Consider the following 14768-nt stretch of genomic DNA (forward strand, 5'->3'; position numbering starts at 1 on the left):
GGGACAGGACGACTGGTTGCAATCGAGGGAAAGATGAATGCGGCCAAGTACAGGGATATCCTGGACGAAAACCTTCTCCAGAGTGCTCAGGACCTCAGACTGGGCCGAAGGTTTACCTTCCAACAAGACAATGACCCTAAGCACACAGCTAAAATAACGAAGGAGTGGCTTCACAACAACTCCGTGACTGTTCTTGAATGGCCCAGCCAGAGCCCTGACTTAAACCCAATTGAGCATCTCTGGAGAGACCTAAAAATGGCTGTCCACCAACGTTTACCATCCAACCTGACAGAACTGGAGAGGATCTGCAAGGAGGAATGGCAGAGGATCCCCAAATCCAGGTGTGAAAAACTTGTTGCATCTTTCCCAAAAAGACTCATGGCTGTATTAGATCAAAAGGGTGCTTCTACTAAATACTGAGCAAAGGGTCTGAATACTTAGGACCATGTGATATTTCAGTTTTTCTTTTTTAATAAATCTGCAAAAATGTCAACAATTCTGTGTTTTTCTGTCAATATGGGGTGCTGTGTGTACATTAATGAGGAAAAAAAATGAACTTAAAGGATTTTAGCAAATGGCTGCAATATAACAAAGAGTGAAAAATTTAAGGGGGTCTGAATACTTTCCGTACCCACTGTAATATGTATTTAATTTATACAGTGACGAATTTGTAGTGTTATTTTACATTTGTTTACTTTATTTCTGTACCTGAAAACTACTGTTAAACCTACCTAAAAAGCACTGTTTATTTCATATGTATCTTTGTTCTGTTGTATTTATGTATTTATGTTGGCCTGCTGAATGTTAAATGGATCTAATCCATGTTCAATGGAAATTATTTGATGATGCAGCAATAAACTAGCTAGTCTAACTTAATGCATGTATTGTTGAAATTTGCCAATTTAAAACATTATCAAAACACTATTTTAATGAAAAACTTCAAATAAGAGAGAAAGTGACAAATATCAGTATCGGAATCGGCCAATAATTGTTTGTTAAAATTGGTATCGGCCCAAAAAATTCCTATCGGTGCATCACTAATGCAGAGTTTTGTGACATGCAGCTGGGGACCTCTTCATATGCTGGGTTAACCATAGGAAGCCACAGTCTGTACTGCTGAACCGTTTTTTAAAGGAAGTGAGAAAATAATCACTAAAATCTTGCAACTCGAGCTGAGAGACAATTTCAAACTTTAAAAATAGATTTGCCTCTAGAATGCCTTCCAAGGTCTTTGAAAACGTGTTTAATTATTTTAACGCATTACAAGTTTCACAAGCTATGGTGGTGTGGAGGACTTCTTATGACCTTGGTGGATTTGCAAGCCATGGCTGCTAAGCAACTGTTGGAAATCAGAATGCACTAGTTTTATCAAACTGCTGGAAATCAAAGTTTTTATTTATCAGGTGGCCACAATGCGTATTTCCAATGAAGAATTACTAAATTACCAACATTTTATGGCAACGTTTAAAGTGAGTTTAAAGGCATCAAATCTTTGAAGTACGACAAATTCAATAGCTTTGTTTGATGTGGTTAGTAACATTGAAACAAGAAATCCTCAAGTGGATAATATAATAAATAGTAAATAATCTTAAAATTAAAGAGTTACTAAACTAAACTGTGGTTGGTCATTTTGCATTTAGGTCTACCTGTCTATGTAGCTTGAAAAAACTACAATGTAGATCAGACTTTGTTTTACAAACATTGACTCTGTGAGACTACTAACCATGAACCATTTCATGTCATTGTTGCTCTTCAAAATGGCTTTGAGGTATAAAACTACATTCGTGGAAGCATTTTCACACCTACCGGTACCTCCACGGACTGCATTTCGAGGTCACAGGGTGGTTTAAGGGCTTTGGGACGGGTGGCCAGCCAGTATGTGGTGATGGCAGCGAATGCACCCATGCCCATGAGGGTGTTGGTGGGTAAACTGCGCACATACTGCCTCACGTCATCCAGCTCAGGTACCCGCAGGTGACGGATCAGATCCTGGGCCTGCATTGCTCTGCTAATTCAACTTACTCAAGTCTGAAAGGAAAAACACAGAGGGAGGACACAAAAACTGATTATGGAAAAACAAAACAGATACTGGTGTATGCTGAAATGCATTTTTAATTGTAAGTTGAAAATCAGTTTGAAACTCATTCATTGAAGTGAATGCTACATTTGGTAATGTTTATGATGAATATTTGACATTAAAAAAAAAAAGTGAATTCTTCTGAATATGTTGAACAGTATAATTAAAAATATATATTGATTTATACAGTAAACTATGGGTTGTCATGATCACCGTCTGTTCCTGTCATTTCCTGGACTCCATTTCCCACAATCCTCCCTTCCAATCACATGCACACTCCACTCCAATCACCAATTGCCACACACACCTGCAGATCATTACCTGGACTATAAAAGACTCACATACACACCACCTCATTGCGAAGTCTTGTTAACCCTTGTTGCAATTCTGAGCGTTTATTTCCTGTCTGCCTGTTTGTTTCCGATCCTGTCTGTTACCCGTTATCGACCCGTTGCTGCCTACCTTTGATCCTTGCCTGGTATACTGTTCTGTGAGTGTTTTCTGCCTGCCCTGACTATTGCCTGTATCCTGACTACGATTCTGCCTGTCCCTGCTGTTCCTGTTTGCCCCTGCTTTGACCCTGCCTGTACGACCACGTTCTTTTATAATAAAGCTAGCAAATGGATCCCCGCCTGAGTCTCGCTTCGTTACAGAAGACTTCGCCAACACATGGATCCAGCGGCTTTCCTGGAGAACACTGGCCCGGTATGAACATTGCACAATTATTATTATGGCTCAAGCAGGGCACCCGGTCGTTGGAGGAATACATCAGAGAATATTTGGATGTTGCATATGGTTCAGATCTGCCAGACTGTGTACTGATAGACTTTTTCTGTGAGGGTGTTAATCAGCCACTTAAGACACAATTGATTCGTGAGGGACCTCGTTCCTCTCTTAGTCATTTTTTGGAGTTTGCTTTAATGACTGTGGCCTCTCCATTTACTGTGGGTGTCGCGGAGAAATACGACACCTCGCCGAATCATGTAATGGCCGCCGCGCCAGAGAACACGCATAAAATGGCGGCCACCAGTACTACAACACCAAGTCAAGTCTCCGCTGATCTTCGTGAGCCAAGTCAAGTCCAGGTTAAACTTCCTGAGTCACGTCCCATCTCCGCTGATCTTCTAGAATCACATCACGTCTCTGGATCTGTTTGGGAGCAGAGTGGGTTGCGTTCCAGTGTGGCTGATCCACCGCTGACTTCAGTACGAGCAGCTGGCATTCCTAAGCCTCCGCCGGCCGCTACGCCATCAAGTTCGTCTGTTGCAACGCCCTCAAGCCCGCCGGTGACAACGCACTCAAGCCCGCCGGTTGCATCGCACTCAAGCCCGCCGGTTGCTACGCACTCAAACTCTCTGGATGCTATGGACAAGATGGCCGCTTTGCCAGTGCCCACGGGCAAGATGGCCGCCCCTCCAGTGTCTGTGAACATAGGGGTCGTTCCAGCCAGTGAGTCCGCTCCAGAGCCCGCTCCAGCCCGTGAGTCAGTCCCAGAGCAGCCCGCTGCCGCCCCAGAGCAGTCCGCTCTTCCTGATACGGTCACGGAGGCCGTCACCGAGCACCTTGCCCTGCCGGCGCCACCCGAGCGTCTTGCCCTGCCGGCGTTACCCGAGCGTCTTGCCCTGCCGGCGCCACCCGAGCGCCTTGCCCTGCTGGCGCCACCCGAGCTCCTTATCCAAGAAACCACCACGGACTCCGTTGAATTCCCCAAGAACTTTTTGGGGGGGGGTCATGTACCTGAGGGTGGGGAGCTTGAGGGTGGGGAGCTTGAGGGTGGGGAGCTTGTGGGTGGGGACCCTGCACGGCCGCGATCATCAGCGGCCTCCGAACTGCTTGAGCTTGTGGGTGGGGACCTTACACGACCACGGCCTTCAACCGCCGTTGACCTGCTATGGCCATTAATGGACTCTGACCCGCCGTGGTCATCTTCGGACTCTGACCTGCCGTGGCTGCCCGAGCCACCTGACCCGCCGTGGCTGCCCGAGCCACCTGACCCGCCGTGGCTGCCCGAGCCACCTGACCCGCCGTGGCTGCCCGTGGCACCTGACCCGCCGTGGCTGCCCGTGGCACCTGACCCGCCGTGGCTGCCCGTGGCACCTGACCCGCCGTGGCTGCCCGTGGCACCTGACCCGCCGTGGCTGCCCGTGGCACCTGACCCGCCGTGGCTGCCCGTGGCACCTGACCCGCCATGGCTGCCCGTGGAACCTGACCCGCCATGGCTGCCCGTGGCACATGACCCACCGTGGCTGCCTGAGTTCCTGGATCTGCATTGGAGACCCTGTTCCTGTCTACGTCTCCAATGCACCCACCCCCCCTCCCTATCTGTGCCATTTACGCCGCGAGGACGCGCCTTCCGGAAGGGGGGCGTTATGTCATGATCACCGTCTGTTCCTGTCATTTCCTGGACTCCATTTCCCACAATCCTCCCTTCCAATCACATGCACACTCCACTCCAATCACCAATTGCCACACACACCTGCAGATCATTACCTGGACTATAAAAGACTCACATACACACCACCTCATTGCGAAGTCTTGTTAACCCTTGTTGCAATTCTGAGCGTTTATTTCCTGTCTGCCTGTTTGTTTCCGATCCTGTCTGTTACCCGTTATCGACCCGTTGCTGCCTACCTTTGATCCTTGCCTGGTATACTGTTCTGTGAGTGTTTTCTGCCTGCCCTGACTATTGCCTGTATCCTGACTACGATTCTGCCTGTCCCTGCTGTTCCTGTTTGCCCCTGCTTTGACCCTGCCTGTACGACCACGTTCTTTTATAATAAAGCTAGCAAATGGATCCCCGCCTGAGTCTCGCTTCGTTACATGGGTACACAATACATAGTTGATTTTTTTTATTATTCTGTTATATTTATTATAACAAAATATTGGTAATTTATTTTTTATATGTATGATATACATTATATTATATTATTCTGTTATTATGACTTATTTTTCTAATTCAATTATTTATCTATCTTTTATACTGGACATTATAATGTTGTGATGCTGTTTTCATTTTCTTAAACTAGTATAGATTTATAAAATGGGCCATTTATCTGTTTTATCATTTATCAGCCATAACATGGAAATAATTAGCTTATCAATATCAGCCAGAATGTCATTATCATAGTGCATCCCTACACACACACGCTCACACACACACACACACACACACACACACACACAGTTTTGTAGCCTGCTGCAGTTCACAATAATCAGTGAACAGTGAACACACAAACTCAACTCAGCTGAGAAAAACATTCAGAATATACGACTGACCATCTTTCATTTTATTCTTGTATTTCTCTGGTTTGTTCCTGACAGTTCAAAATGAGCAGAAAATGGGGCTATAATAAAAAAATGCAATAAATATTTCAGCTGCATCAGCCTATAGCCTCCAGCAGTGTTTCTCTGTACAGTACCTCCTCATGGAAGTGGACTAATTACAGACAGGATGAGGGTCCTTCATTCAGCTGAGACCTTAGAAACTTCTGCAGCTTGACTTCACTGCTCTCACACTAAAGATGGAGACCTTCAATAAAGGCTAACAGCTTCTCTGTATCAGTGAGGCATTTGCCAGCTGATATCATCTCTGAAACCACATCATCGTCATGCAGAGGGTGAAAATGAGTGATAAAGCCTGTGAACAACACTGTTAATGTGTTGTTGATAATATGGTGGGTCTTCACCTCAGAAGCCTTTGTACCATTGGCCAACTGTTTCACACTGTTATACACACACAAATACTTATATATGTACTATATAAGCCAATATTGTTCCATATGGCACTCATCACATAATGATAAGCAACAGAAACTTTGCAAAGATATAAAAGTTCATATAAGTGTAGAATAATAATTTTATTATGATCCCATGACAATCTGATGAAGAACCGATTTAAATGCTCTAATAAATCTGTCTAATATAAAAGAAAAAAGTCAAATGCTTTTAGTGTTTTAGTACATTTACAGTGTACTCTACCATAAAGGATGACAGTAAGGTACAATTTCAAGTTTCAGTTTTACTCACTCTAGGATAGGCTACCTAAAACAGAATTTATTTGACAAAACACATGTAAACCAATGAAATAAAATATCAGTATATAGATATATATCTATATACAGATATAGATATAGGATATCACCAATTTCAGGATTACTCAAGGTGAAAACTTTCTCTCGTTTCCACTCTACTAAAACCCCAGTGCCTCTGACCTTGAACTAACCCAAGAGTATGTGAAGTACACACATTTACATTGCTATCTCAATGAGGACATTTCATGAATATTATTAGTGTTAATTATGAATCGATCTTCCAATTGAGGACGGCCATAAATTTCACCCATATTATGGAAAATACTATACCCAAAGTTTCATAGGTAAAAACACACACACAGCTTGACAAAAATACTTACCGTGCAGCAGTTAGGTTTCTTTGTGTGGGCGAGCAATAGCTGTATCGCGATAGCGTTTTTTTTTAAGGGGCGCTTTCAGCGTTTGTCTGTTGTTGTAGTTAAACTGACCTAAGCAGCGCTGAAGGAAACTATAAGCTATGAATAGCAGAATGACCCTCGTGGACAGCAATATCACCACGTGGGTATCTCTCTTTTTCTCTCACGCTCTCTAATCTTTCACTCTAAACTGTCACTGAATTTCCCCTCGTTTTCTCCTTTTCTTTTTCTCAAGCGTCTCCCACTTCTCATTACAGCATAAATGTTTTTTTAGCCGTTGGCTCAAGTATTTATGCCCTGTAGTCAGTTTTAGCAGATGCAGTCGTGACTCGTGTGTGCTTGTGAGTGAGTGAGTCTTTTAAAATGCATCAAAACACATGGAGATACTGGCATCCCACACATCAATACAAAGCGTACTGTTGCTGTTCTTATCTCTGAAACATAAGCACACAAATCCAATCCAAAGACGTGAGATTGCTGTGTATGTGTGTGAAATTCCTGCTGAACAGCACAGTAGCTGATAGTAGTGCAGCAGATCTGCTCTGTAATATGAGAACAAGGGATGTGTGGCAGCTCAAACACGCTGTTACTCAAACACAATACAGTAATTCACAAAGATAAAGAGAAAAAATAAGGAAGACATTCCACATGTGCCAGAAAATAAGCTCTCTCACAAATCTCAAGGAACGTGTCGAGTTTAAGTTGAAGTACTAAAATGACTAAAACTAAAACTGAAATAAAAATAAAACTAAACAGAAATCCCAGGTGAAAAAAGTACACTCCCATAATGTACTTAAAGTGCTCTATTTTTGCGCATCTGTTTTCACATCTAAGTGTACTCAACTGTGCTGTTTTGAGACACTATGAAATATGAACTGAAATGTGCTTTTCAGATACTATAATGTATAAAAAATTTATTTTGTTACCACTTGTAGTACACTTGAACCCATAGTGTACTACAAGTGGTAACTAAATACATTTTTTATACATTATAGGGGAGAAATGTGACCTGGGCATGTTTTAAATTAAAATCACAAATATGACCAACATAATTTGAGTGTGTAAGTGACAAAGTGTCATTGAAGATTTAAATGTGTGTGTGGTGCTGCACAGTGTTAGTGTAAACATGAAGTGTTGTTATTCATAAAAGATACTGTATGCATTTACATGGCCACATGAGACTTGTGAGAAGGGGAAATACTGGTGCCAGCAGCTGTGTATGTATGTATCTGGCTCACAGATGGGAAACGTCATGCTGATCACATGGCAGTTCTGGCAGTGCTTGCTCTTGAACTGAAAGCTAACCTCTCTCCATACTTGGGCCGCAAAGAGCACAAACCAATGACAGAGCTACACTTACAATCAGCCCACTGAGGGAAAGACAGAAAGAGTGAGACAGACAGAGAGAGACAGACAGACAGACAGAAAGTCCTTCAGTAGAACCCAGAGGAACATTTTTTTGCTCAATGATTTTTCTTTCATAGCATGACTAAATGAAGTTTCATTTAACTTCACCTTAGATGTTTCTCCTAAAATTCTTTAGGATGAATTCAAATAGATACAAATTAAGACATTAATTTTTCTCAGGAAGCAAAGGTTCTGTAAACTTGCTCTCTAATTAATCTTGATGCTGAATGAGAGAAACAACTGAGATAATAAAGAGATTTCATTTACACACACACAAAGATTTATTTATGATGGAGACTGGGAAAGTTATGTAAAACATTGTCATATAAATGGAAGCCAATGGAAAAAGAGAGAGAGAGAGAAGGCAGAACAAACAGCTGTTCTGACAAATGCTACTCAGGATACCAAACTCATGACACACCACATGGACACAAACCATATATTTTAGCTCTGTAAAAGCTTTCTCCGCTCAAAACACATCAAGGTGAATATCTCTTTAAAAGCTTGCAGGTTAACAAATCAGCTGAGCACTTCACTCTGCATATTCACTTACTGTCAAATATATTTGGTGGATTTTTTTATTTTTTTTTTCATCGCATCAATTCTGAGAAGAAAAATTAGAATTGAATGGCAGGCAGAAATGGCATATAAAACTATGGTTTGACTATCCATAAATATATTTTAGATAATTACAATTGGGTCATTCCATGTCAAATCAACTAAATTTCGGAAAACTTCCCAGGCTCAAATTTTTGATTTTGTTAAAAAATTTTTTGTAGAAAAACAAACATAAATAGTGATGAAAGCCAAAATATTAAATGTCATATTTACTGAATAATCCACTATTTTGTAGAGGTCAAATGACAATTTTCACCTGAGATTTGGAGCCAAATTAGGGGGTGTAAAAATTACTTTGGAAAGATGGCAGCATCACAACTGAGGGACTCAAAAACAACTATAAAAAAAGGTTCAAACATTCACTGATGCTCCAGAAGGAAACACGATGCATTAAGAGATGGGGGTGAAAACTTTTTGAATTTGAAGATCAAGGTAAATTGTACTTAATTTGTCTTCCGGGAAACATGTAGATATCTTTTGTTGCTTCCAAAGGGCAGTACTAAATGATATTTCAACAAAAAAATAAAAATGTGGACATCTTCATCCTGTTCAAAAGTTTTCACCCCCCAGATCTTAATGCATCGTGTTTCCTTCTGGAGCATCAGTGAATGTTTGAACCTGTTTTAATAGTTGTGTTTGAGTCCCTCAGTTGTCCTCAGTGTGAAAAGATGGATCTCAAAATCATACAGTCACTGCTGGAAAGGGTTCAAATATGCAAAGAATCTGCAGGATCTGGAGGATTTTTTTTTTTTGAAGAGCTCAGTTTAACTGTTCAGGACAAACAAGGGACTCATGAACAACCATCACAAAACAAAAAAAACAGTCGTAGATCATCCAGGTAACCACACACAGTATTAAGAATCAAGGGTTCACAAACTTTTGAACAGGGTTATGTATGATCTCTCTTATTTTGTTAACATTTTTTTTTACATTTTCACAGATTCTGCAAGGGGTTCCCAAACTTTCGAATAACACTGTACATGTTGGTGCATTGTAATGCCATTTAAAGTGCATTGGTGAAACAGATCTGCTACACTGCTGCTGTTGATTATTGCTGAGATTATGGCTGCTGCAGAGCAAGAAGTTGCTACTGCCAAAACATACGCCGATACGCTGCTGTGAGTATGTAAGACAAACTGCTGCTGCACAAATAGCATCAATTACCCAAAGCAGATCTATACAGGTGGAGCTGGGGAAGGTGGAGGGTTTTAGACGAACTCTGAAAGTGCTCTGCAAACTGCTATAGTGAATGGTAACCAGCCATTTAAATGTTGAGCAGCAAGCTCATTGGCTGCAGATGCGACATGAACAAATCAGCATGTGCCAAGTAGTTAACGCTGTAAATATCATCAGATATTCAACCTGCACCATCTAGAGTTTCATAACAGAAATAGGCATTTGATTAACATTTGTAGTTACCCTGACTCTAACCCTAACCGTTAACTTTACACCTAACCAGAACCCAACCCTTACCTTAAAACCTAACAATACCCCTATAATCCTAACCCTTTCTCCTGAACCTAAGCATTCCTCATTAGCAGTAAACATGGAAATTTTCCAGAACAACGTGTAGTTACACAGTCAATTCATAGTCTTGTAGGTGTTTATTGTTAGTATGTACATAGTAGTTAAGGTCACCTAATATAAAGTGTGACCTGTTCTTCTACTTATTATGCATGTTTAAGAACATTTCATATGAATTTCCTAACTTTATTGTAATTAATCTTTCATAAGATAGAAATAAAGATTCTAGATTATGGCCTGAAATGGGCTTGGACATGTTTGAACTCTTTCTAGCTGAACCACACCTACAGCCTTCAATAACAAGTTTAAAAGTGGAGCAGCACACAATACAAACCACATTATAGGTGGCCAGAGGGCAGTTTTGGTTTTGTGAGAGGAAAGACAAGAGATACAGATATCAATTCCGGAAGATCTGAAATTTGAGACAGTCTCTTTTATCTGTTAGCCTATTATGTCAAGTTTCTTAAATAACAGTGATGAGAAAACATTTTGATTGGTAACCAAAGAAGCAGGTGTTATTTTGGGGTAGGGCTACTATATCCTTGGTGGATTGTTCACCAGCCGCTCACCTTTTATTTCAATACCTTCAGCAACATTTTATAACATATTCTGGCAAAATGGTCTATCATCAACAAAGAATATATAATATATGCAACCTCAACCTTGAGAAAGAAGGTTAAATTGACCACAAAACCTGAATGCAGAACAAACTGCCTGCAAGAATAAGAGAAAAACATGGAAACAACAAAACCTCAGACCGCTAAACCGCCAAAATTCCAAACATTCTGATGTGTCTGCTGCTCATATTCCGTAACTCAGCTGTTTAAAAGCTTAAAATCTCAACCACAACATATTCACAAACTATCACTTTCTGTTGTGCAAAAAAAAAAAAAAGACACAATGAATACAGTCATCTCTATCTAAAAACATGAGCAGACAAGCTAAGAACTGTCTCTTATACCACAATATTAAAAACACAATCTTTAAAATGCTTCATGCAAAACTTATTTGATAATTATTCTTACATTGTAGTCTCTTATGCTTTTTATTAAAATATAGGATGTGTCCTTATAAGAATCCTTCTAATGAAGTAAATTTTAATAAATGACAAATATAATTCCTCCGAGGATGTTAAGATCCAAAAATAAGTGCATCTTTCAGCCCCTGCAGCAACGAAATGAGGCCAAATTATCTGTGTTAAGAGGTCTTAAAACTTTAATAGACCAAGTCAACACTTTTGCTCATGAAATAAGGTAAAGTGTTTAAGTTAACCGCTGTTTGTAATAGTTAAATGCCTATTTCAGGATGTCATCTAATTTGTGATGGCTAGTGTGATCTGGACAAGCAAATGGGAGGTTAAACGACAAGGAGTGATGCCACAACATGCCGTGGACAAGGGCTGCATTGTCTCCCTATCCGATTCTTTTCTGAATTAGCTAATTAACTAACAATAGAGCGCGCGAGTCTCCGACAAGCGTCTCTAAACAGGCTGCATCTCCGCCCCTCTCTTTGTCTTCACTGATCCTCTGCTCAACTTCAGCCATCTCTGCCAGAGGAGAACGAAGGAAAATATATTTTAGGATACCATTTTCGTATTTTCTGATCTTTCTGTTCAATGAGGCAAAAAGTAGAAGCGCTCTCTCCTGCGCTCATGCTTTGCAATGTCCGATTCGTGATTGATTTGTTAATGATTCGTTCTTTTGAGTCGGATCTTTTCAATAAATCGCTGAACCGGTTCACAAAATCAATCTGAACGGACGAAATCGGTCGGTTCTCGAGCCCTAAACGTAGGTATACTGAACCGATAACTGGACGTGATCGATTCGTTATAACTGATGACGAGTAAGCTGATGGGAGCGTTTGGCGTGAAAGGAGAATAAATGGGGAAAGATAGGCTACTTTAAATAAATAACAGAAATTACACAAATACTGGAATTGTATGAGAGACTCGTGCAAACCAGAGTTATAGTAACATTTGTTTATTAACAGCGCAATAAAAAGCAACATGTGCCTATTGTTAATTTGGAATGGCAGAAAGGACATATTTACGACGCGAAAAATATCGTGTTTTGAAGTGTCGGAAAAGAACTGTTCAAAAGAACCGATTCGTGGAAATGAGTCGGACTTCCACCACTGCTTCCAAACGAACTCTAGCTGCATGAAAACGCATCCCCATAGGCGTCATTATCAATGCCTTTAATATTACTGTTAAACGGAGCATGATGAGGCTGAGCATATGCACTGACGCAAAAATTTGCATTTGGACGTTTTTCTTCGTGATACATTTAATATGCATGGTTCAGAAGTTTTATTCAGTTCCATCTACAGGAATAGAAATATTAATCAAAGTAGAATTGCACAAACCTGAATGGTGTGAATGTAGCGTCCACACAGCTGTTATTTAGAGGCGTGTTTGGCTCTCCGCGCGGTCTTCAGATAGGAAACTGAGCGCTCGACCAATCAGAATAACCGTCACATATCTTTACGCGTATGAATCGAAAGAACGAGTGCAATTGGTCTTTTTTAGTAACATTTGCATACGCACTGTTGTGATGTTGATAAATCAACTGCGATGACACAAGATGAAGCTCTGTTTTTTGTTCACCATGAAGTGAAATTATAATAAATATGAGTTTATATGATAAAATATAATGAGGTTTATTTTCAATTCTCTATTAATTATTTAATTGTTTTTTAACTATTTCATAATTTTAATGCTCTATTATAGTGTGTACTGTAGGTTACATCAGTAGCCTAAATACGCCTCTTTGGTGACAACCAACACTAATCGTCTACTCGCTATATTTGTAAAATATTTAGTAACAATTTTTGTGTTATGGTTAATCTTTAAACTGGCTGATCAATGTGCTTATAGAGAATGGAATATGAACAAGATGTGAGAAGTGTAACAAAAAGCTCTAATTAAAAGTTCTTTCTTTCTTTCTTTCAACAAGTATTTGGTTTAGGCTACTTCTGCAGATGAAAATAAGGTGCTATGTCACCCTCTAGTGAGCAAGATGGCGCCATTCAATCAGTGTTAAATTTTAAGATAGGCTGCCTACATTTATGAGGGGGGAAAAAAACAACGAAGCAACGAAAGCTATGTTTCACCAGTTTAATTCATTAGGTGGGCAGTTTTATATTGGATTTTGGACTATTTTTTTGAATATTAAGGATGTTCTATTGTGATACGCGAACAATGCTGAATCTGTCTCGTGTGAAGTGATGCAGAGGAGACTCACGGTGGCGCGCGAAGCTAAAGGATTGTGTGAGTCTCTGGCCTGGGGTCACCACGGGTCAGCGCCTCTCGCATGACAACACATCGTCGGGAGGATCAACATTTTTTCCCATCAACGTAGGAATTTCAAATCTCGCAAATGTGCTACATGACAAATGTTAATAGTGGGTGAAGTATGGGCCGTACTTGCAGAAGAATTGCAGCTACAAAAATAGCTGCTAACTAAAAATAGCTAACAAAAATAATGAACTATTATTGTCTGAACCAAACAGTCACAGTCATACCAATAAACGAAAATAAATAATTACACATTTACAATAGATTTAATTCAAATTTCAAATCATTTATAAGACCTTTGAAGTCGGCGTGTAGGCTAAGTTTTGTTAATCTCTCCACACGATGGCGCTTTGAATTTATTAATAAACCTATACAGCTACGTTAGGCAAAAGCCATCTTGAACGATTTTTTCAACTATTCGAATAAATAAATAAAACATTACTCTGAGAGAGAAAAAAAAAAAGTGATTTAAAGTTTCAAAATACCCAGAGAAAGAACTACAAAAGTGTAAAAGCAGTAGCACAGGGCAATGGGCAGGACTTTTTTAATCACTCCTAAAAAGATTTGCCCTAGCAACCCTCCACACAAGCGAAAGCATCCCCTCCTGTCCGAAAAAGCCCAGATTGGTTAGTGTGTCTGTGAAAAAGTCTTAGGTTGGTTGGGATATAAGGCGAACTGTACTGCTGTAATCAGGGTGACATGCATGACTGCGCTCCTCTAATTCTCTTTCACATGGATAGATCCTTACAGACAGAGTTCAGCTTTCAGGTAGCCTCTCTTTAAGACTGGGATCCCTATACAGAAGCGTGTTTGGACAGCTTTAAACTGTTATATGCCACAGCAATAAAACATTGATACGACATTTAGGAGAGTTTATGGCTTTTATCGACACAAACGCATTGATAGACTTATACATTTTAAAAATCAACTATTTTAGTCCATTTTGTATCACTGTAGTTTAAAAATTAGCATTATGAGCATTAATAAAAATGTTGTCATTGAGAGGACTTTCAAATGGCTTTGTTTTACTAATATGACTGTCATAAATATTATTATTTTAAAAACGTTTAAACTGTAACCTAAGCATTTCTTTTGTAGTTTTTCACAAGGAATTTTATTATCATAAATATTAGTTTTGGAATATTTTAAATAACATATTGGCATAACCTACATAACGATCAATACGTTTTTCTTACGTAATACGTATTTTACGCAATGGTATATTTGTAAGAAAACGTATCTGGAATGTGTAAACATTTAAAATCAGGTGTTAGAGAAATATATTTTATAATTATTGTTATAGTCTTTTTATATGTCATCGATATCGAAAAAAATATCAGCACTAAATATGGGATGAACTTGTTGCGTACAAATCTGTTCACGATTTTCAGCTTTGTGCA

The 14768-nt window shown here is 39.9% G+C and overlaps 1 protein-coding gene across 3 annotated transcripts in view; it reads right to left on the bottom strand.

Moving 5' to 3' along the window:
* Window positions 1-12528, bottom strand: part of acsl1a (acyl-CoA synthetase long chain family member 1a) — a 37512-nt gene extending 24984 nt beyond the window's left edge. The window contains exons 1-2 of one of the 3 annotated variants that reach the window (XM_051901829.1): window positions 12438-12528; window positions 1807-2028 (exon numbers count right to left, since the gene is read on the bottom strand). In XM_051901829.1, coding sequence (XP_051757789.1) covers window positions 1807-2001 — 195 coding nt within the window. In that variant the 5' untranslated portion in view covers window positions 2002-2028; window positions 12438-12528. Of the gene's footprint in view, window positions 1-1806; window positions 2029-6488; window positions 6797-12437 lie in introns of those variants that run through there. The other 2 variants (XM_051901820.1, XM_051901810.1) reach the window with 2 other exon arrangements.
* Window positions 12529-14768: the final 2240 nt, after the last annotated feature.

This window comes from Ctenopharyngodon idella, chromosome 1, assembly GCF_019924925.1.
Source record: "Ctenopharyngodon idella isolate HZGC_01 chromosome 1, HZGC01, whole genome shotgun sequence".
Lineage (NCBI taxonomy): Eukaryota > Metazoa > Chordata > Actinopteri > Cypriniformes > Xenocyprididae > Ctenopharyngodon > Ctenopharyngodon idella.